Source organism: Zootermopsis nevadensis, unplaced genomic scaffold (genome assembly GCF_977971745.1).
Source record: "Zootermopsis nevadensis isolate Lab colony 2312 unplaced genomic scaffold, Znev_1.0 Znev_ptg000006l, whole genome shotgun sequence".
Taxonomy (NCBI): domain Eukaryota; kingdom Metazoa; phylum Arthropoda; class Insecta; order Blattodea; family Termopsidae; genus Zootermopsis; species Zootermopsis nevadensis.
Genome location: NW_028259138.1, coordinates 6,452,177 through 6,477,156, shown reverse-complemented (window position 1 = coordinate 6,477,156; position 24,980 = coordinate 6,452,177). Strand labels below are relative to the sequence as shown.

Genomic DNA, 24,980 nt, shown 5'->3' with positions numbered 1-24,980 from the left:
TTGGCACATTTGATTGACCCTTGTCATCTTATATTTTAAATTGGAAACATTTCAGAAGAACTACTATGATCTGATCCACAAAAAACTTAACTCATATCTAGAAATATTGTTAACTAGGTTTGTCAGGTAACAAGTAACACCTAGCTATTAAACATCATAATGCTTCTATTTAGAGAATCAGAAACACATGCTTTCATACAGAAATATCAAAACATTGACATAAGCCTGAAAATTAATGAGGTAAAAACCTGTGTTAATTTGCTCTCTTAAATTTTAATGCCTTTAAACCTAGTTTGTTACTCTGTCTTCTTGTTGTTGAGTTAGATTAATTCATCCTACATTAATAAAATCAGTTGGTTTCCATTATGGTACTTCCCACGCCCAACATTCCCATTAACTTCTAACTTACCTAGGCTTATATCTTAGTACCTTATACAAACTTATGTTATAGAACATTGCACAGCCAAAATTGTATAGACAGATAAATCACATAAAACATTCTTACCTTCCAAAAATAATGTCCTCTAAAGAAATACTGAGAAAAAAGTGCATTATTACTTCAAGTAATAGTTCAGTTACATTTATGTAATATTATTCACTCAACAAGCACAGGAAACAAGACCAATACATAAATAGTTTAATAGATTCAAACTGTGATTGTCTATAATAGACCTTAAATACAGCTACCATTTGTCTTTCCACTCCTCATTTGTCAATCATTGCAGTGTCTGCTAAATTTTTGGATGGAAAATTGAAATTGCAAGAACTAACAAACAATTCCTTCATTTTAATAGAAAACAAAGATACTGTTCAGTTAAGTACTGAAACTCTGTAAGTGAAACAAGAAGAAACTGTTCACAATGAAAATGTTTCCTTTGATGGGAAATAAAATACAAAATCTAATTATAAAGCCAAAAACATTTCCTTTTAGGAGTAAATTCTGTAGGAATTACTTTCGTTTTAACTTGTTAATATCAATGCTGATGCAGTTATATTACACTGTGTACTAATACAACCCATAATTGAGCTTACGTACAACACAGTAGTATAAAGTAATGCAGGTGTAATAGCAGGCATAAAACAACGTAGGAAAACAAACTGAACATGAAATGGGGCAAATGCTAGAATCAGCACTACCTAAATATATATATTGAATATTCCAGGATGTCTGTTGCTTTTTAGTTAGCAGGAAAATGTTGATGTTTTAAAAACCTTATTTCAAGGCAGCTGCAAACAGTTCCACAACAGAAATGGGTTTCCTCCGTATTTTTTTACGGTTTCAAAAACAGCATGAAAGTATGAGTCTTAGGAAGATAATGCAAGCAGATGTTTGAGAATTAGGCTACATAAGAATAGCATATGCATATTGCTAACAGACAAGTTATACAGGCAGTCCCCTAGTTACAAATGGCTTAAGTTCCATAGGTTTGTCCCCAAGTGCTTTGTTCAGCAAGAAAAACCTCACAGTCAAACCATTAATATGTCTAACAGCTGTTATATTCCCATCCAGCCATCAACAGCCTGATCAGCCCTTAATTACATTTAAATATATTTTGAAATTAAAAGTAGCACAAAGTAATAATGGTAATAATAAAAGTTATGTCACATAACATCTCTCAGGGAGCAGGCACTGTGCTCCTGCAGCTCATGTAGTTCCCAAATTTGACAAGAATGGTTCACATATAGACCTGTATCAGAATTATTGACATATTTAGGTAGGTTTGTATGTATGACTCTTTGAATGTTAGCCATTCGTATCTTGGGGACTTTCTGCAAAGCCCAGATAACTTTGTACTATCTACTACAACAATATAATCATTCCAGATCACTTATAAGAGTGATCCTGGCTGAAATTAAATAGCTAATTGCACAATGTGTTTTAAACCAAGTACAATATCAGTTGCTTTCCTTTCTACCCACAACTGTGTCTGAATGTTAAAATTCATACCTCATTCACCAGTTTAAGCAACCACAAGGTCTTCACTGTGTCAACTGTAGGTACAAGAATCTCGCTGAATTGCTTCTTATGGTCATGGAGATATTCTGGCACCATCCACTTCCACGCCACCCAGCACTGACTTTTGTCATCCAAATAATAGTCATACAAAGTAGGTTGTGATGAAGGCAAATTACCTATTGGGAACAAACTTATGTTAAGTTCCATCATTAATATCAATTAAACATATTACTTAAAATATGTTTAAAAATGTTCTACCTACTGAGAAAATAATTCACTACACTTCTCTTTAAAAATGCCATAAATTAGTAGGGAAAGAACTTAACTAAATGGAGGTCAATTTAACCCCAGGACACATTGAATGCCAAATGATAAATATACATAATATTGAATACATTTTAATGTTGTTCACCACTGCATTAGAGTGATTATTTGTAAAGGTTTTTAACATGTTAAAACATAAAAGAAGGCCTAAACCAAAGCATTTTTTTAAAGTTATAATGTAATCCTTCTGAATACCTATATTATATATAACAATTACAAGTGAAAATGACTAATGTAAAAATGCCAGTCATAAGCATTTTAACTGAGATTTCTGGTTTTGAGGCATAATATGAAGATGACCGTCTTTTGGGATGTTGCGCTCTGTAGTCTGGCAAAGGTTTACTGATGTTTCAGAGGTACTTGCTGACTCTATCAGCACAGCCAACAACATCATCCTGATGACAGAGGCAACAAGCACCTCTGAAACACTGATAAACTTCTACCAGACTATATGGAGCAACATCCCAGAAGACAGTCATCTTCAATTGAACTTCAGTATATTATTTTTTCTTACAAGTTCACAAGAATTAAAGAAAGAACTCTCAATTATCAATTTTCAAAATCAGTTTGAATGTAGTAGGCAAAATAAATATCTTATTTTTAATTATTATTATTAATAATACAAAAATAAGTGATTTCATTTATTTTAAAATTAATTCACAGGTATGACATTAAATTTTTGGTGTTTGGTAAGAAGGGCTTAAGTCAGATTTGAGGTTTTCACAGCGGTGAGTCTGAAGATTGATATCTTCTGGGTTGTTGCGCCACGTAGTCTGGTAGATGTCCACCAATGTTTCAGACATCATGCTGCCTCCATCATCACCCTGATGAAGAACACCAAGACAGCTTCTTTGGTCTGTTACAAACCTAAGAGGTAAGAGGGATGTTTGGTGCCTAACATAACGATGGTCAGACAAATTGTAGGTGCTATAAACAAGTATGCCTACTGCATGAATGGATAAAAGGAAGGAAAAGTAGTCTTGTAAATATAATGCTGCTGCTTTATAATCAGGAAAAGTGTAAGCAAGTGCATATGAAGATAGGATATTGGAGTAAATACAAACACCAAGTAAAAAATTATTCTGAAGTGGCCTTGGAAAACCCAGAATAAAATCCTTTACTTCCTTTGCTGAGTCAAAGTTGAATTCACTCAGATCTTCAATATTTTCCTAAATATTTAATTGTGGAGATGTGTATACCTATTTTATTGGTTTTTATTATTATTTCTTATGTATCATTCATAATTACTCTAATGTTTTCATAATTTTGTGTCCTAATTCCTTAATCCTTTTGAGTGTTTATAATTCCTTGTAATACATTCACAGTTTTTATTTTCAGTTGCAACAAGTAAATAAATATGTTAGAAATAAGTATAATAAAACTGTGTAAACAAAACATGTCCTGAATCTTGGCAACAAAGTATTAACATATATATGCGTAAAAAAATAAAATGTTACAATTAAGTGTATGTGAGGTTAATCCTAAAGAACAGAAATAAAGATCAAATTGAATTTTAAAAAAAACAGAGTCCAGAAATGCTTCTTATTATTGAATTTGGAAATTGCAGCCACTCTGTCTACTTTACAAACACTAAATATCAAAACATTCAAAATGAGTTTCTATTTCTGTATGTATGTAGAACATGGCATCGTATTTTGAAAGAACAGCATAAATTACAAGTGTATGAAAACTAACTGCTCAAGAAAACATTTTGAAGTATGAAGTAGGTCTAAATGAGCAACACTATATATAATATAATGAGGAAATTTCATGATTTATACAGGACACATAGTATTATTAAAATACTGACTGTTAAGTGCAATAAGACGGAAACACCAAGTTGATAGAATGTTTAGAGACAGGTGGCTGAAGATACAGTGGAATTATATAAGTTACATGGTGAAGACTAAGAGGAACAGCATGAAGTTGCCTAGACCATAAAAACTAGAAGTAGTAATGTTATTGGTCGAAATATCCTCCAAACTTTCCATCTGCTAAAAGCCAAAGTGTTGTACTCATGATAAAAAAAATGGACAGAAACTGATGAAGATCAGTGAGCACTAGCATGACTCAACCAGTCTCATGCCTCTAGACAATCAACTTACATATTGTTGCCTTCTTGTCTAAACTGTCTTCTATCATCAGCAAGCCACAAAGGTTCTTTGTGTATTCATCAAACTGATAGCGCCCTTCCATCTGCAGTGATGCCCCAAGTGAGCAGTACATTGCCTCCAAGAATAAGCACTCCAACAGCTCCCCAGTTACCTGCCTGCTTTTGTCCTCTTGGGCAGGAATCAGAGCATCAATCATGAAGCATAATTGTGTTACCTGCAAAATAAAGCAGCCATAGTTCTGGAGCTACACCATTTGGAATATCAATTTATGACATAGAACATTTCTGGAAATAAAGATGAAAAGGTAAAATAAATTAAAAGGTGTGGGGGGAGAAGAAATGAAAACAAAAGTATGCCTACATAACACTGGTCAACACGTAATATGTTATGAACACGAAACTAACCGATCTTGACTAATTTTAGGCTGCTGAATACGAAAATCACATTCAAATTTGTCGATTGGCTTGTGTTTTCGAATTACGGCCGGGGTCTCATATTAGTGAGTTACTCTACATTATTGTCAGTTATAGTACCACCACAAAGTTGTTGTCGCCTCTAATGCATCTTCAACTCTTGCAGTATTTGTTGAGTCCAGCCAGGTACTGGGTGATTTGTTCTCAGTTAATGGTTCTCTGCGAGATTCCTACTTCTTGCGTAGTATCTGTGTCGCGTAAGATTAATATGCCCCGTAATTGTGTGAATAGTCTAGATAACTTCTTTCACGTATGTGGAGAAGTCACGTTTCCTCCAAGAAAGTGTACGTTAACTAAGCCATAAAAAAGGTTTACGAATTGTACTTTGGGTGTAAAGTAGGCGATCAGGACAAGAACTGGGCTCCACACATACGCTGCACTACCTGTTCATCAAAACTCAATGCGTGGGTGAATCGTAAGGGACGTTCTGTGCCTTTTGCAGTGCCCATGGTATGGAGGGAGCCAACAAATCACATCACAGACTGTTACTTCTGTATGGTGCCTCCTATTCGAAAAGGGGTGGCAATGAATAAAACGTGGACAGTGACGTACCCAAATATACCATCTGCAATTCGCCCCATGCCTCATGTGAACTACAACCTATTCCTGAACCACCAGAAAGTTTTTCTGTAGACTCTGATGAAGACACTGATGATGTCCATGTTGAGCTTGATATAGCCTACACGAAGAAGTACAGCAGCCGTACACGTCAAGGGATCCACCATTTTGTACAAGCCTCTATCCTTCTGAACCACATCGGATCACAGAAAGTGAGCTTAATGACCTCATCAGGGATCTCGAACTGCCGAAGAATAAGCCAGAGCTTTTGGCCTCGAGGCTACAACAGTGTAATCTTCCAGGTCACTCTGTGAAAGTGACATTTCGGACTCGAAATAAAGACTGTAATAAATTCTATCAAACAGAAGGTGAACACACTGACTTCTTATGGAAAACTGGGGTGCAACATGTCATTGAAGATGCATTTCTTGCACTCACACCCGGATTTCTTCCCGTCAAGCTGTGGTGCCGTCAGCGACGAACATGGTGGGCGCTTCCATCAAGACATCTCAGTAATGGAACAAAGATACAAAAGCAAATGGAGTGCCGCCATGTTAGCCGATTATTGTTGGATGGTGAAAAGGGATGCTCCAGAAGCTAAATACAAGCGAAAGGCGAAAAGACGACGTGTTTGTAACTATATCTTATTGCCATATAACTAAAAAATACCTTGTATAAATATAACAAAGTAGTTTTTCCGAAAACAAGAGCCGATCTGCCAATTTAAGCACTATTTCCATGTTTAGCACCCCAAAATCTATAAGGTAAACTTACTTTCATGCCCATAACAAGAAATGACCCAAAATTTGTTGAACAGTGTAATCAGTGGCAGCAGGCATTTATTTTTGAACTGATTTTAATTAATTAAACTGTAAGTGATAGGCTATTCAACACAGTTTTACAAAATTATCTCTTTGAAAATGATATCCACATACGTATGGCTGCACAGTCATTTGCCAGGTTGACAGATTGGGAGTAATGATATTCATGAATGGGCCTTCTGCAGCCAATCTTGTAACTTTTCCTGTGGAGGCCATGGACAAGTTAATCACACAAAATAAGGAACTTAGAATTGGAGGAGAGAACAACCAGACTTCTTACCATCATTCCTGGAAATGTGACCAGTAGTAGCAAACATGCTGTTCAACTAAGGACTTGTGCTGATAAAGCAGGAGCATACAAGGACATTTAGTATGTTGCGCATAAAACCTTATTGAAAATTCCGTCATTTACAGTTTGCTTTATTAACATCACTTCAAAGAAAAATGTCTACAACCACTCAGAATAGATATTGACTTATCACGCATCCTACAGTGTCAATAATTGGAATCCAGTTAAAGGTTTTTTACATCCACATAGAATTAGGGTAAATGTCAGTTAATTCCTTCTGAGGGACGACTTATAAACTTCACATTCTTTCAGATGATCTGGTGTGTAATGATTAGACCTATCAGATCCATTTATTTGTTAGACAAATCAGAGAAAATGTTTAATGTTTCATAGACATATATCCTGTTAGTGTGATGAACAATACTTTTATAAAACAAGAAACTGTACTGATACATATCATGTTTATGTAAATGCAGATAGCATGTATTTATACTTTCTACAGTTGTGTTATCAATTAAAACACAGAACAGAAATCATACATACCATGTTAAGTTGTGTCTGTGGTATAATTGTCTTTAGTGGAACAACCTGCAAGAGACCCATCTGGCCATCTATGATGTGATTAATTTGAGGTTCCACATACTGGGTAAACAACTTCTCCAGCTGTGCTTTCTCACCATTGCCAAGGCGCAACTTTAGCCATCGATCCCAGTACGGCTTGTAGCCTAAGTTTTTAGGGTCTACATACACCATACCTACGCGCGACACAGTGGCTGGGGATGCATACTGCAGGTTTCCAACCTAAGTACATAACACATTGGTGTATATGACAATACAGTTAAACATCATGAGAAAATATGTATTCGATTTTGCAATACACATATTTTCAAACTACATCCTTTACAATGTTATTTTTCACAAACCTTGATATTTGTTAGTAACAGATGTAAATATATTTCACCAAGGTGACGTGAGAATATTAGTCCCACACAATTATAAAATGTTTCTTTGTAATTTGTTAAATATTTCCCATATCAACAAATGTTAAAGTTTTCAAATCCTTTTTAAATATATATTTGGTGTTATGTAACCATATTATATGCAGTTATCTAAGAAAATTATAAAGTCTGATTTAACTTCAAACAATAATAGGTTATAATAAACCCATTCAGACCAAATAAGCTTGACAACATTTGCAGTTGACTCCCAACTTCATCAAAGTTCAATAGCAGATTTGGATATAAACTGTGTGGATAAACAGATATATCCTCCTTATTATATACTCATTTTATACATGTTATGGTCAGAAAATATTAAACTTCTGTGAAACATTTTATGTTCTATTAGTCTCAGTCCAACAGAGATCAGTTATTTCCGTGACGCAGCCTCCAAACAGTCAGATTGTTACTCCAATGTCAGTGCAACTGTGTGCCCCAGTAAACATCCTTGCAACCAGTCACCATGAGCAACTCATATTCTATGTTGACTCTGCTTAAGCATGGTCCATCATGCATGGCATAAATTATTCATAAGGGGTTTTTAATCATATTAATATCAAGTTTTATGTGGAACATTACTCAGTATCATAAATACTGAATAAAACACAATGAAAAGTAATATCTATTTAGTATGAAGTATGCAGTGATTAGCTGCACAATGATGTATATAATTCCATCTGAAATAACAGAATTGTTCATGTCTTGTTTGCTTAATGTTACGTGCCATTTTAGAAAGATGATTTATTTAAATCTATTTGAAACACTATTTGTCATATTTTTAAGGTAAGTTCCAAAGTTCTGGAACACGAGAGTAAACATTTTCATGCACATGTAAGAATTCAACTGTGGATTTGTATCTAATAGCTAATTAATAACAGGTTATAACAATACTACTGCAGGAATCACCTACAGGAAAATGGGAACCACAAAAACATCTCAGAGATAATAACCAAGTTTGAGAGACACAATTGTCTTCCAGAATGTATATATCGTGTGCTAAACCATTCATTCTGGACTATGTAGGTTACAGGCCTATAGGCCTGTAGCTAAAATTGGAGAATGGCTGTAACAGATTTGAAAGGAAGCAATCATGGTCTATTTAAGGTATTCATCCAGGATTTATCTGTAGGTACTGAGAAAACTGCAAAAGTTTCAGTCATGATAATTGGCCTCCTGTGAGATGTGAATCAAACCAGGGACCTCCTGAATATGAAAGAGTAGTACTAACCACTTAACTACGACATTTGGAAGTATATATGATGACCACTTCATCTTAATGTTTCCTGTAATAAGTGTAAAATTTCTCAATACCTCAAACAGTAGTGCACAGTGGTTTTGCAGTTTGATTCTTTCACCATTTGCCAATGTAAGTAGCTTATTTTCATCCATCACAGAGTTCATGTTCTCAATCCAAAATGCATCCACATCACCATCAAATAGGATGCAGCATCTCTCCTTCTTGTCCGTGGGCTTGTTGATGTCTCTGAATATGTGTGACAAAAGACCGTCTGACCAGTCTCGAGTCAGTGGATCCAGAACACCGTACAACTCAGTCACAGAATATGACTATAAAAGTAGAAAATTAAAGAAAAGATAAATCATTATTATGCAGGTAGACCTATTTCGACATTTCTCTGACAGATTTCCTACTCTGAATGGTATGGAACAAGGAAATTTTTAGGTTTTCGTCTCCTGGAGAGTTACGCATTGCATCCTTAAGGTTCTATACGAACATTGTGGAGGAACATTGGACCCCATCTTCAGGGCTGATGTGGTACATAATAAAAAGAGTACATTGCACAATATCATAGAAGACCACAGTTTAAACTCACATCACAATGAAAACTTGAAGTTCTATAAGGAGATTCATTATTCAGTTTATTGGGTAAGGCAAATATGCCATAAGGAAAATCAAACTTGTATTAGAAAGCAGTAAGGAAGTAGGTCAAAAGTAAATATAAAGAGAACAATCTAAGATGTTTATGTCTCATCACCAGAAGGCAGGACAAGATGATAATACATAAGATGACTGCTATATCTGTAAAAAATATACCAGTGTTTTAATATTTGGGAATTAGAAAAACATATTAAAATCATATTAATGAAGACACACAGCAAATCAAATCTGGGGACTTCATTCTACTGTTAGGTTCAGATATTTTCATAAATATTAAAATACAGAACACTATAGGGCCTAATTTTAAATGTGATTTTGTAGGGATGTAAAGCTTAATCTGTCACTCTAAGGGAGGGTGGAGATTGAGAGAGTTTGAGAGCACTGCTGAGGGAAACACCTGAATCTACCACAAAGTAACATGTGAATAGAGAAAATTATATATTTAAGAGTGTCATAACTTGCATCTGAAGTGATTAAAGTGAGGACGACATACTAGTGGAACATGTAGCACATGGGGAAATTACAAAATTGTATGAAATTTAGTTGGAAAACCTCAAAAAAGAGCCAACTTGGAGATCTGGACATGTATGAGAGGATTTTAATTAAATGGGTACTTAAGGAATGGATGTGAAGGTGTAGACTGAATTTGACTGGTTTGAGGTTTAGTTCAGTGGCAAATTCTTATAAAGATAATCCTCTAATTTCAGATAAAATTCAGGGAATTTGTTGACGTGCAAAAGTGATTATCAACTTCTCATGGACTCTCCGACTGCTAAATTGAGTTCCTTACTCACAACCTACATTATGTCAATATGCAAGGTAACCAGCATAGAAGATACTCAGAAAGTTAATAAAGGGCATGAGATTTCTGGTTCTCATGGCAGTAAGTATGAAGACAAATATCTTTTGAAATGTTGCAGCATATAGTCACATAGAAACTGACAACCATTTCAGATGTACTTACTCTCTCCATTACCATTGCCTTCATAATGTATGCAGTAAGCACCTCTGAAATACTGTTCTAACTGTAAGTACTGCTACCATTAAAGAGTGTTTACAAGCACTTATAATATGAATGATGAAAATGATGAAATAATGTTACTGGTGGAATCATTTACTGTTACTCTAACTTTAAAGGGATGGAAACAAATGTGTTTCTGACTTATTACAAACTCTCACCTTAGGATTCAGGACAAACAACTTAGTAGTAATTCCAAGGGATTTTTGCGCTTTGGCAAGAGTTTGGATGATAACAGTCTTGCCACCACCAGTTGGTCCAACAACCATCGTGGAATGCCTCGTCATCATTGTATCATACATCTGCACCACTTTGTCTACCTGCAAGTGGCAATACTTTCTAATTTATAAAAATAAATTACAATTTATATAGGTTAATCATTTACATGACTGTATAAGACATATCACTGTATAACCAGACCCTTCTATATCAATGCACATATTTTACATTTCTGAACTACTATTATATATGTCAACCTCCATATTTCTCCCTTCCAACATTATTAATGTTCAGTCTGTGTCTTCCTCACAGTTTTCTCATTTATGCCTAACTTTACCTAAATATTTTCCTATATTTCTCACGTGTTCTGTTTGTATAATATGTTGTTTTTCTATATATTAATTTATCGTCCATATTTTATATAATTCTGTTCTCCACTTTTTCATTTCAGCATGTTTCCAGTAAGTATCCTTATTTCCTAAGCTTTGTGGACAGCTTCCTTCATCCATTCCTCTTCTAATCCCTCTTTATTCCCAGATTCCTACTTTCATCCAAACAAACCAGTTTCTTTAATTTCTGGGACAATATTTTCATATACTAGAAATTTATGCTAATATTAGCTGAGATAATGCAATTTTGGTTCACACTGGTGATATAAAAGGTCTGCTTTACATGGAACTAACATGGAACACCTCTGAAATTTTAAAGTATTCCAAAATGCACACATTTCCAATCACGCTTTTATTGTTTCTTTATATTTGAAATTTATGCTAGTTTTATTGAAAGGATAACTATGATTATGTGATTATATGTTTGCCTGAAGTAAAGAAGTTAAACCTGTTTTAGAACAATATTCCATAAAGGATTAATTTCAGTGTTATTACTCATTTAATTATAAGAATAAGAAAAAATGGTAATTGTCTAGCTCTAGCAGTAAATGAATATCAAAAACAAGTTATGTAAAACCAAAAAGAATGCATTTGAAAAACACAGGTACTGTGTCTGCCTAATTTATACCTGTTCTAAATAGCAATTACAAACTGGGTGAAAGGGCCAAATGTAGGGTTATGCTACAACATGTAATGCTATCTATGTATTAGAGAAGCATATGCAGAGACATAGATTGCTGAATTATAAACTATAATCATAATTATAGTATAGTATATTGATAATTAGCAATTGACAACTTTTTCTAATGTCACTACACAGCCTCTGAAAGAAAGTAGTTCTAACCAGAACTAATGTTATTGTATGGCACTGAGAAACTAACCTGTTCAGGTAGCACAACAAAGTCCTCTTCTGACAGCACTGTTTTAACAGCTTCACTGAAGTCAGGATGGCCAATGTGGGGACACTCCACACCAGTAAACAGATCCTTAATCAGTCCAAGGAACAATGGAATGTCTTCAGATATCAACTTTGGCAGGTTCATGTCCCTTATAAGGAATAACAATTTTATTTACATTCAAATGACCACTGAAGATGTATATAAAGAAATATAAAAGTAAATGCCTATCTGGACCAATTATTTCAAATAACATGTGAAAAGTGGCATGACAATCATTCACATTTGCAATGTGTGGTAGAATTTTTCAAAAGTGCAAAAGTGTTATAACATAATTATGAAAGTACTTATGTATCTTCACATGACCAAATAAAATATTTTCTAGTCTTAATTCCATAATAAATAGAAATGTCTCTTTCTACATTCAGTACTTATTGTTCTAGCTAACAGAAAACTGTCTGTCAGGGTTAAAAAAACAGCATTTTATGATTTTAACACTGTATCATCATACTGACATTGAATTGGTTTCAGCGACTTAATGTTCAATGAGTCTATGTTACTCCTGAAGCAGATATTGTAAGGTCACCACTGAAGTTGGTCTGATGGACTAAAATACATATGGTGAAATAAACATATTCTTAAGCAGTGTATAACAGTTTGTTTTGTGATTGTCATTCTGTATTTATATATGCATATGATGTGCTTAAAATCAGTGAGTGTAACATGCTTGTTCTACATACTGGCAGTGTAACGACCTATAGCCACAGATCTCTACAGAGATTTAGTAGCTGTCATGTTGGAATTTCATGTACTTGAACTTCAGACAATAACAAAGACCTCTTCTATTATCCCCTTCATTTATGTACAGTACTGACTAGTGCATAAGACTCAACAAGGCTTCTGAAATAAATGAAATTCACTCTATTTTCACTACAACTTCAGAACAAATGTTGGGATTATAAATTAAATGCCTTTTATTCACCAGTATGACAATAACTGTATGAGCCAGAGGATGGTAGTTTACAAATTGGAGGAAAGAGTCAAAGGAGGTCCAACAAGGGGTAAGCCCTAATTATGATCATTTTAGAACTGTAATATATTTTGAAATTAAAAATAAACAGGTCAATAAGTGTATTAGAGACAGCCTATAAATCAGCATTGACAGAACAGTAAATGCTGCAAAAATATTCTCTTTGAGTTTAATTCAAATCAACAAAGTCTAACAGCATTACTGCAAGATCTCGGTTCCTTCCATTGGCCATACATACCTGGCAGCCCTAACCAGCACAACATTCTCTGGGAGATACGGTGAATCTCTCTTCAGTTTTCCAGCCATCACCAACAAAGCCTTCAATGCTCGAAGACCAAAGTCATAATGGTTTTGCCTAGACAGCTGTTCCTGTGCCAACTTGTACAAAGTAGTCATCTTCTTGGCTAAAACCTGCATCAGTATGAAATACACCAAATTATTTTATCTGCTGTTTCCTATTTCTTTGTTATCCTTGGGAAATGCAAAATTACAGAAAAAGAAGTTTAAATCTTAGTATATTCAACTGTGCCTTTCCAACCCTACAGTATTTTGTGTAACATTTGTAACAAATTTAATTCAAGTAATAATACTAACATAGATTTCTGTCTTCTGTGTTGTCAGGGATGACGGAGGCAGAATGACCTCTGAAACGTTGGTTAGCATCAACCAGACTGCACAGCGCAACAACCCAGAAGACGGAAATCTTCATACAAATAAAAGCTTTACATACAAGCATAACTCAAAGACATCATAACACTGAAATAATGGGACTGTAGTAAATATACGGGATATCAAACATTGTTTCACATTCAAAAATGGAGGTCCCAATTAAAAAAAAAAATCTGTGGCGTAACAGTTCCAGAGAGCCAAAGCCAACTAGCTTGACTGCTGGCCTCACCTAAGCAGAGGTGAACGATCATTCAACCAGATATAGTGTGACGTGTGGTCAGCACGATGAACCCCCAGCCATTGCTAGGTTCCATGACCGGATTACGCTACCCATTGTAGCTCCCCAATTTCCTCACGATGCTGGGTTGGCACCGGTCCCATACACCGGTCGAAAGCTCATGAGAAAATTTCTTCTCCCCCGAGACTTGAACCAGCATGCATTCCATATCGCCGGTCCAAAGCATGATGCCTCAGACCGCGCGGCTACAGCGCGGGACGGAGGTACCAATAGGATTTGAAATATTATATAAAATGTTCATATACTTTGCTGGTTACTCTATTGTACTTCAAACCATAAATCACACAAGTCTCTTTAAAAACTGTAGATGACGGAGCAAGTTTGTCTGTTGACTTTAATGTAACATAATTAGAAATAACTGGAAAGTAAAGTGGTGCAATAACTTTACACTGCAGAAGAAAGTATGAAAATAAAGATAATTTTAAATACCTAAAAATGATGCTGGCAATACTGAAAAGGGTTAAGGATGCAAGCAATATTAACCTTCTACCACTTGCACTTAGCTGATTTCTATTTTATACTGAATAGTATAACACTGTGACATGTACAAATGGCTACTCCATAGATAAAAATACACAAATGAAGAAAGATATGTGATCCAATTTTATGTGATAGAGGATGTGAAAACTAACAAAATTTATGCAACAAAGACAGTCCATTAGAGTGATAATTGTAAGTACAATAGAAATGTTAATGAATAGTCAAGAAGAATCAAAAAATCGCAGACAAGTGTTAATGTTACATGATACAGAAGGCTATATACTGCAATGTGCTGATCAGTAAATCTCAGACAACCTGAGTATCAGCATTGTTTAAATATCATTTAAAATTAACTGGCGGTATTAATGATAGAAAGAAGAATTTTTTGTGAATATCATTGTTAAGACTGTGTATGTTAACTGTGATAGGTGTTTAAATATTAATTTCATACATTACTGTAACACCTGCTTACACTAACATACCAAACACAGTTTTTAACAAAATGTTTGATGTAAGGATGGGAAGCCTTCAATTTACGTGTTTTCCTTTCATGCTTCATTTTACAAGGTCACAACTCTGGATGTTATGATATGTGAAATTGGACTTTATGGCAATGATGGAAAAATTGATTTGGAGCATGCCCCTAAAGATATACAGGCCAAATACAATACTTGATCAAAAAAGGAAAAGATAACATCTGGGAGTAATTTTTTAAAAAGCAGATATTGACAATAGATTTAGCCTGGAATGACAGGTATCAAGACATTATTAAACAATGAAATGGCAAACACTGACTGCTTACCTTGGCCTCTAAGAATCCTTCAGAGAACAGCCTTATGTAGCAGATGAGTTCCAAATCAGGAGCAATGCACACTGCTGGGCGAAACAAGGCCTTCACTGACTCAGGCAGCTCTGTATGACCCACGTACCCTGGGTTCACTGTTACAAATATACCCACCTTTGGATCAAGGGCTATCTCCTGGCCTTCAAACTATAAGTAAAGTCACAAGTAAATAGGAAAGGAAATCTTTAATATGTCTATGTGTTTATTGCTTTGTGTTACTTAAATTCAATGTATAAAATTAATGTGCAATGGGGAGGTTGTGCCTGTATGTCTACATGTTTCATTTCCAAATATACTCAGGCCACCACTAATCCCAATTTGCCTTATATTTCAGACCACTTACCTAAAATCAAAATTAATTGGAATCCATTCAGTAATTTCAAAGATGAAACATTCAGGTAAATGAACAAAGATACTTTCTAGACCAGCCAATTCTGCATTAATGTCATTGTTCTTATTGTAAAAAATACATATAAAGTGTCATATAGGCTGAATCCGTCACCATTTCTCAATATACAAACCCCAACAATGGAGGATCTAACATTAAATAAAATATTGCACATTCTAGTCTTGATCTGAATGACAAGTTCACACATATTTCCAAAATTAATGGTATGTTCTTACATCAAATCGTGCCAGCTTGAGGAGAAGTGCGCTGTAAATTGTCTGCAGTTGTGTTGATATGACAGAAAGAACAGAGATGTCAATGCTGTTAAATTTGTCAAAACACCCCCAGGCACCACATTGACAAAGTCCACAAAATAGCTTACTAACTGCCTCAAAGTCCATACCCTCACTGCAATTTGTCACCATGCACAGAAGACCAAGGGCTTTAGCCAAGTCTTTTACTGTTTCAGTCTTTCCCGTACCAGCTGGACCTGTGATACAAGCACAGACAAAATAGTAAAGTTTGTACAGTGTACCCCTGAATTTGAGTCTTATGTTTTTGCACTTCCATACATATCCAGTTTTCATACCTAATGGCATCCTCAGTTTATTTGCTGCATCCCTGTGTATTCGCAATTATACTGGCACCTGTCACCTCACTCTTATTAATTTCAGAGATCTCTAAGTGTTTCAATATGTTTGTGCTTCTCTAATGCTTCTGCCCAATCTCAGAGCCCATGTTCGTTTTTTCCAAAACTAAACAAAATCTATACATTAATATACTACCAGAATGATTCTCATTATTCCAATTATCATTATAAGCTACATACAAAAGAAAGTTTTAACATCACATTGCATCTTGCATAAAATACAAAAATAGTGCAGAAAGATTTAAGCATTATCATCAAGAAGGGATTAATTAGATCATGATATACACAGGCGACTTTCAAGGTGTCCAGTCACATCAGAACCCTGATGATGGGGACACAGTTGGTTCCCGAAACATTGGTTTACTACGGTAACCAGTTGATGTGGCTGATTGCCCGAGACGATTTTATTGATGAGTTGACATGTTAAAAACAAGTGCATTTTTGGAGATGCTATTATATTGAATGCTAAGTCAGGATGTGTCTATACAAAATAAAACTATTACTCTGATTGTATATAAAATTTGTAAATCAAGTTCAGAACGTAAATAAACAGATGGTGAAAATTATTGGAGTTATCATTGAGGATAACACAGTGTCAGTGTTATGAGTTACTAATATTGTTTAGAAATATCAAAGGAAACAAACTACATACTGCAGGGTAGTGAGAACTAAGACAATGTTTCAATTATGCCCTGGATGTAAACATCCAGTTCAAATAAATGTAAGATTACAGCTAATAAGGAACGTTGTCCTGATACTTGTATCATGTGAGAAAGTCACTCGAAGGAAATGCAACATATCCATAAAACAAGATAGCCAGTCCTTGAATTCAAAACATCCTTTTGAATGAGGTAGATGTTCCTGAAAGTATCTAAATTTATCAGTTATAAATAGTTTGAAATTTTTAAACATATATGAACAGGTCCCAGTCCGAGAAAAGGATGGAAGGATCCTGTTCATAATATGTCGCCAACCTCCTGTAAAGGAGACGGCATAATAAAGAAGAACTAAATAAACTAGTTGAGTGAAGTAAGAGAAAGTATGATAAAACTGCATGATGATGGAGTTTCATAATGTTAGCTCTTCACCAAATATTAGGATAGGCAAATAAAGAAGGATGAGATGCATTGAGCATGTAATTTACATGTAAAAAACTACAAATACATTTAAAATTTTAGTAGGCATGCATTAGAGATAATACTAAAGTGGGTCAAGGAATAAGGAATAGCCACTCCGTCTTTTATGTAACCCAAACATTTATAACCATGTTCGAAGAAGCCTGCCACCAGTCCCTAACCTCATCCAAAAGAATCCAGTTCACACCTTCCCAACTTATTTCCTTAAGATTAATTTTAATATTATCCATTCATCAACACCTAGTTCTTCCAAGTTACTCAGATGTGATTTATCCATACTCCTGTTACTTCCTCTCTCTTAGACCCACATTTTCTCCTCACCACTTTCTTTCAGACACATTCAATCTCTGTTCTTCCCTTACAGTAAAAGACTGTCTCATACACATAAAAACAGGTTAAAGCTTATATATTTTGTCAGATAACTCAGAATATGGGAAGACAAACGATCCCAGACTGAGTTATAAGATGCATTCTCCAAATTTACTGTTTACATTTCATAATCTGCCTTCTTATAAAGTACACCAGTTACCTGCAAGAGCACCACCCAGATGCATGGAAAGAGCCTGTGTAAGTGTGAGATTGATTCTGTCTGTTATTGGAGTGATGACCAGCCTCTCATTCAGTCCTGTATACTCATAGCCATAATCAAAACTTCCTGCAACACATGAAAACATCTGTGTATACCAAAACAGAAGTAAACTTGCTTAACAACAGAAGACAAGTGACATAAATTTTTCTCATTTTGATTGATTTCCATTAAACACAGGTATATGAAAAAGCATGAATTTTCTGTTATGGTAAATTGAGAATAATTATGAAGAAAATAAAATGTTCATTAAAAGAACTTGAAAATTCTGAAGTTTCAACACTAAGGTTAGGACAGCCAGAGTTTGAGTTATGCATGAGTACATTATTGTGTGACAAAAAATGTTCATTGATGATTTTGCATTAATTTTTTTCCTTTTATTAGAGGTAATTTTATATTGGTTTTAAGTCCATATTCTTGGGACTGGAGATTAATGACAAGTTTCGTTTTAAACGGCTGTATTGTAAACCTCATAATACATCAATACCATGTACACATTTGGAGATGGTCAACATTATCATACTGTGAATTTACTGCCACACTCTTAAGATGGTAGACTGAAAATTGACCCAGTCTGCTGGCAGCCAACCTGGTCAATTTCATATCAACATGTTTGTAACCAATGCTGTGCACAACTTGGTTAGGAGAGTGTATTCAGTACCAAAAATCTGTGTCACCTTAACTCTTTATGGTCAAGATATCTGGGCTCGTAGCCCTAACACCTAACTTGTCTATTTTAGTGGTCTAGTGGGTAACGTGCTTGCCCCTGGACCCAAAGTTCACTGGATTTTTAAGGGTGATAAAAGATCTGTAGCACAACTTCCTTCGGAGCGGAAGTAAAGCCATTGGTCCCATGTCATAGATTTACAGCATGTAAAAGAAGCCTTCAAGCATGAAAGAGATGCTTGTCTGCTAAATTCAGTGGCCAATGTTTCTCACCCATTCCTTTCCTGATTCTCTACTAGATGGCTCTAGCAGACAAATCAGGATCGAGTAGAAATTGTCAGAGGCAGTGGGCTTGTCACTCACTGCTCAAAAGCACTATACAAGACTAACAAGGATAAGCTGTCTGAGCAACTGTCCCAGAGCAGGTCAATAGGCCCAATCCTTGCAGTAGTTGATGGTGATGTAATTTCTGCAAATATTAAACTGAGTTCCACAACATACCTAATAGTTAATATGAAAGAATCTTTCCAAATAACAGACCACAGATGTTTCACACACTTCATAAAATTAGATAAAAACTGGGCATTTTAATTTTCTTAAGAATCATAATTCAGCCTCAGCTGAACTATAGGCTGATTTACCTAACTGAATAAACTATATTTTACAACATGTACCTGTACATTGTCTGACCACTAAGTTGTCAACTGGTTTCCACCAATAAAACTTGAGTTGGCTTTCCCATTCAAATTCTTGAGCCTTTGAAATGCTGTAACAAAGACAAATACCTGCAGGCATTTCTCCTTCTTTTGCAATAAAATTCGTAGTCAAGAAGCACAAATCAAAATTACACTGGTTAAGTGCTGTATGTATTTCATGAGAATGTGCATATATACAATGAGATATTTGGAGTGGATGGATATCAATATAAAATATCAAATTTACATTATTATATATGACACTGTTCACTGTCTGAGGTATATTCAATAAACATGACATTTCAGAAGTTGTTTATACTCCCATCTTCAGGTGACTGGTTGCCATACTGACAGTTCATGCCGCCTAAAGACTGTATCAGTGAAAGAAGTCAAAATTACTATTGGCCCTTTAATCACTAAACGTGTAGTAAAATCGTCACTCAGGTGGGCCAAAGTCCTACTGACTATACAAGTTATCATTGAATCCTGGCATCAGTATCAAACACTGTCATTAATACTGGATATATATTAATTGTTTTATTGAACAAATCCCAGTAAACAGTCAACAAATAATTAGAAGATGATAGCAGAGGCAACACACTTAACATAATGTATAATGATCCTATACAGCAAACAATGTCCAACACACATGCAATATATTTGATCAATTGTTGTTGTAAACCTTTTAAGAATCATTAATACAGTCCTACCACCCACATATATTCCACATTTGAAATATTTCTAACTACAAGTAGCCCTCGATTTGCGCCAATTCAGAATAACGCCGATTTTGAAACCAGAAATTACTATTATTTATAACGTTTTACAATGTATCTTGTACTGATTCTTATACTAAATCATAATTCTTACACTGCTGATTTTGAATAAAAATTATAAATAGTCATCTCTGCAATTACGTATGTTTCGTTAACGCAAATTTGCTCCAATGAGATCGATGAATCGGTAACCGATGTTTGTGAAATGCAAACTTTTGTATATGCAAGTTTGCTCGTATGCAATTTCATTCCTGGCGCTTTAAACTTTCAAAGGACTAATTAAATCTCTGCGGAGGTACCAGGGTTATTTTTACTACGCGATTTTCTATAGGTCGGCGTCTTACATGAATGCAACTATCGCATAACAGCAGAGATCACTGTACACATCAATCACATGAAAGAATCGCAATCAATCGTGGGGACCAATGAATTGCCGATTGTAAGTGTATAAAATATATATTTTTTAAATTCCCTTTATTTTATTTATGTTATTTCAGAGCTTTAAATGTAATGCCATTATATTACTCGTCAATGTTTGGGTGCTGGGAACACATGTCATTGACTTCCCATTGATTTACATTATAAAAGAGTTTCAATTTACACCGGTTCATCCAGGAACGCATCCCCGGCGTAAATCGAGGGCTACCTGTATTCTATAACTTGATAAAAGCAATGAACCATTATAATTGTTAATTAGCCACTAACCTGTCTTTGATGAAGACCTCAATGATGTCCCTAGCATGGACATCAATGATAAGGATGGTACAGAACTTCCTGCGGTCATTTTCCATTAAAGGAGAACGGATCCTGGCCACTACTTCATCCAGTTGTGTGTTCAAAACTTCTAGGTATTCTCTCATAGCATTCTTTTTACCCTGAAATTGCAATAATTGTAACACAGAATGATTATTAATTTTCTTAAGAACTTAAAAAGTATGTGTTACTTTTATCGTAACCACAAATATAAAATCTGTGGTAATATATGAAACAGATACCCAAGCTTCTCACAGTCACTGTGCAGGTGCCAGTTGGTGGGGTTGATTAAGTAATGTGTTTTCCTGATGAACATTACCCTGAAAAACAAACTGGTCCTGGTGACTCAATCCCATATCCACCAAGGTCACCGGATTTAACATGCTCGACTTCTCTAGACGGAGCTTTGCAATGTACTGTACCTATATCATGTATGTGCTCCTATGTTAAACAGCACTGAAGTGGGTTATGAGTCAGTTCCCATTGACGAGTGCGCTACAAAGGACCAGATTTGTTATGCAGCAGCCCTGAGGATGAGAGCAGAGATTGCTCTTGAAACATTAGCAGAAGATATTCAGCCACCTGATGCGGCTTGTAGCCTGAGAGTCTTTCATCAACTTTAGTCACTGCAAAAGCTTCACTTTATACAGCACTGAAGTGCTTTAGATTCGAATGAGTCTTACAGCAAGTAGAAGAGAGCATGATTAGCAAAATTTGGATGGAAATAAAGTATTGTTGGGAATCTGTCATGTTACAAAAGGAAAACACATAGAATTCTTGTAAAAGCAACTGCAAATGTACTTCTATGGTACTCATGTCACATTCTTTCCTGAAATAAAACATAAAATTTTGAGTTTTTAGAGAATTTAACTAAGTTTGTTATTACCTTATATTTAGCCTTTTACATTGTAATTTGTGGACTGTGGCAGTAGAATAAATTGTAATTTACAGCAGGGTCTTTCAGGCTCATTAACAACTTAACCAATGTTTTTGAAAGATCAGAGTAAAAGTACAACTGAAGAAATTATAGGCCACATATGTGCATTTACATACTTGTGGGCTACATTACATTTTAATGAGAAAAAGTGAAGCATAACAAAATTATTTATTTAACATTGCAAAAAGCTTAAATAATCCAAATACTACTAATATATAAAATAACTAAATAATTAAATTTCACTGTATGAAAATAGTAAAAATGCATGAACTAGGAAAGAGCACTATTATAATTATTTAATAATGCTATATGCGTTTTTGCAACAACATTTACTTCTTTGTTGACTGTAGATACTGCAATAAAATGACAATCCCAAACAATTTTTTTTTCTTTAAATTGTTCATACTTGGGCTAATTTGTCCAGTCTTACTAATAAACCATTATTTAAAATATTTTTATGTTATATGTTTCCCTGCTACGAATTCATACACCATTATTTACACTCATTTTAGGCTTCCTGAAATGGAACACTTTTGCTCTTGATGCTTTATTTTTCCCAAGCACTATTCACCAGACAAATAATTATTACACTTCTTTGGGTCAGAAGAGGTAGTACGAGTTTGCTTTCTCAGTCTACATAAAAACGGGATAAGGACAAATTTAAAATGAATGTTGTAACAGTGAAATTAGTACGGAAGTATTTAAATTCTTCTTCATTTATAAACAGAGTTCAATTTAACTAAGGCTATGTCAGTACTTTTTGTTCCAACATGAAAATTACAGAAAATTCAGCACTTAAAACCATGTAATCATAATTAAATCTATGTAATTTTTCATAATGATAAAAATAAAATTATTTTTTGTTTAATGGAGAGAAAATATTTGGTTTACCCTAATCAAAATCACTGTGCACAAGTCTAACATGGAGAGGGTGATTTGAATATTAAAAGTTACTGATTAGTCTCATATAGCCAATTCCTACAAACAGTATAAAGATTTGAGCAGAGAAATAAAAAACATCAAACTCCTATAATCAAATTAAAGAAATTAGCATAGCAATTTCATAATTATATAATTCTTAACAGCTTCAACAGATTCCTTCAAGGGTGCAGTTTATAATTAACAAACACATACGACTCGATGTGCTCTTGGGTCAGCATGAATATTACAGCATGCATGCATGAGCTTTTAAATTACATTTTAACAATTGAAAGCCATTAAATACATTTTTAATGTAAACTTAAAAGAAATACAGGAAATGAGTCACAAAATACTGCATAAATGTAAGTTTTAATTAATGCTATTAAATTTAAAACTAGAGAACTATCTTACCTCTTTTAATTTCTCAAAGACATTTTCCACTTCTGCTGTCCACCATACTTGGTTTGCTGCCAGACAAACCATCCCCTGGTACTCTAGCATCCACTCGGTTCTATGAAATGTAAAAAATTAACATCTAAATGAGAGAATATGGAGCAGCAGCTGACAGTCATATGCCATAAGTCTACAGTTACGGGTCAAAGGCAGCTTAACAATCTACCATATATGTAGGCCTACATGTCCATTTTATTTTTCCAATGTACACGCTGCCATGTAGCCTGTTAACACAGATTCATAGTTCAGCTGCATGTTCTAATTTTCAACAGAGATTCTTATTGTAGTTATGGTTCTGAAACTGCTGTAATTATTTGATATTGATACAGATGATCAAAAGAGACAACTTCACTACACTTAGTGGCCACAAAATCTTATATTTTAAAATGTAAATTTCAGCACAGGGTATGAGTAAATAGGCCTATTCCACTAATGAACATTCTGCCACTATGAGCAACTCTTTCACTGACATTACAACAGTCAGTTCAGAGATAAAATGTCCACCCCACTTTCATCATAGCCTTCCTCCAATTCCTACACTCCACATCAGGTACCTTACATTTTCTTCAATTTATCAAAAGATCAAAGCATTTGCACATGGGAAATTAATGGCCGAATATTATTTTAATAAGTGGATACAAATATTTTAGTTTTATTAAAAAGAAACTGACTTTTATGTTTACCTTAAATATACAAAAAAGCAAAGCACAGGTATTTATTAGCCAAAGGTGAAATTTTAAGTTATGCAATCCCACAAAATTACAACTAACAATTATGGTTTTATACAGACCGTTAAATAATATTGATATATACCTGTTATTGTAATCTGGGGCCTTGGAAAACAAGCATCCAGAAATTAAATGACTTTGGTATTGACCTACCACCATTTAACAATTAAACATTAAAGAAGCACAATAACAGAAATATTTTTACACTTGTATTTTAGTTGTAGCATGCAATTCTAAATTTGTGAATTTTAATTTTCTGAATTTTGGATTCTGCTTCACACGTTATGGCTGATGCTGGACTCTTACCTGGGTTTCCTTAATTTTCCATAATCATATATGGCTTTCTTGGTAATATATCGATTTGCTACTCGCATTCCTTTAAGAACAGCATTCAACCAGTCTTCAACTTGACCTACTGTAAGAATGACTTCCAGAAACTCCATTACCTCTCCTTCACAAGATATAGCTGCTGAGGCAATAGGGCGATCTTGGCTGTCAGTATCTAGCCTTAAACTCCTGATGTTATCAAACATCTGAAACATTTACTGCCAGGTATGTGAACACAAGCCAACAGAAGAATAAAGGCTATACAGTGTTTTCCAGCAGGGTTCTGCAACAACTCACATGATACATATAACTTTGAAAGGATCATGGGTGATTTTAGTGACCATGTAATCAGCTGCAGTCTGTGGCCTCAAAGCTCCCTTGATTTAACACTTTGTGACTTTTATTTGTGCGGAAGTATAAATGATAAAATGTAGAAAACAATTCCCCACACTCTGAAAGAATTAAGATATAACATCTGCTCTGAGATTTCAGCAATTTCTGGGGATGAACTCAAGAGAGTTAACACCAATGTGTTTCACGGGTGCACCGAGTATGTTCAGTTAGGACGGCAGCATTTTCAGCATCTGTTGTAGCACTGGTGAGTTTTATTACACTTTCTAAAGAGTATTCTCACTGAAATAGCCTACTGTTGACCTAAGGCTGTCTTTACCAACTGCTACCCCTACAGAGA

The 24,980-nt window shown here is 34.8% G+C and overlaps 1 protein-coding gene across 1 annotated transcript in view; it reads right to left on the bottom strand.

Moving 5' to 3' along the window:
• Positions 1-24,980, bottom strand: part of Dhc98D (Dynein heavy chain at 89D) — a 286,807-nt gene that overhangs the window by 38,275 nt on the left and 223,552 nt on the right. Inside the window, exons 32-45 of the mRNA XM_087343616.1 lie at positions 24,269-24,495; positions 23,193-23,292; positions 20,876-21,045; positions 19,374-19,465; positions 17,977-18,102; positions 15,899-16,152; positions 15,233-15,421; positions 13,222-13,394; positions 11,939-12,104; positions 10,611-10,769; positions 8,846-9,100; positions 7,080-7,337; positions 4,387-4,609; positions 1,949-2,133 (exon numbers count right to left, since the gene is read on the bottom strand). Of these exons, the coding sequence (XP_087199742.1) occupies positions 1,949-2,133; positions 4,387-4,609; positions 7,080-7,337; positions 8,846-9,100; positions 10,611-10,769; positions 11,939-12,104; positions 13,222-13,394; positions 15,233-15,421; positions 15,899-16,152; positions 17,977-18,102; positions 19,374-19,465; positions 20,876-21,045; positions 23,193-23,292; positions 24,269-24,495 (2,577 nt within the window). The remainder of the gene's footprint in view (positions 1-1,948; positions 2,134-4,386; positions 4,610-7,079; positions 7,338-8,845; positions 9,101-10,610; positions 10,770-11,938; positions 12,105-13,221; positions 13,395-15,232; positions 15,422-15,898; positions 16,153-17,976; positions 18,103-19,373; positions 19,466-20,875; positions 21,046-23,192; positions 23,293-24,268; positions 24,496-24,980) is intronic.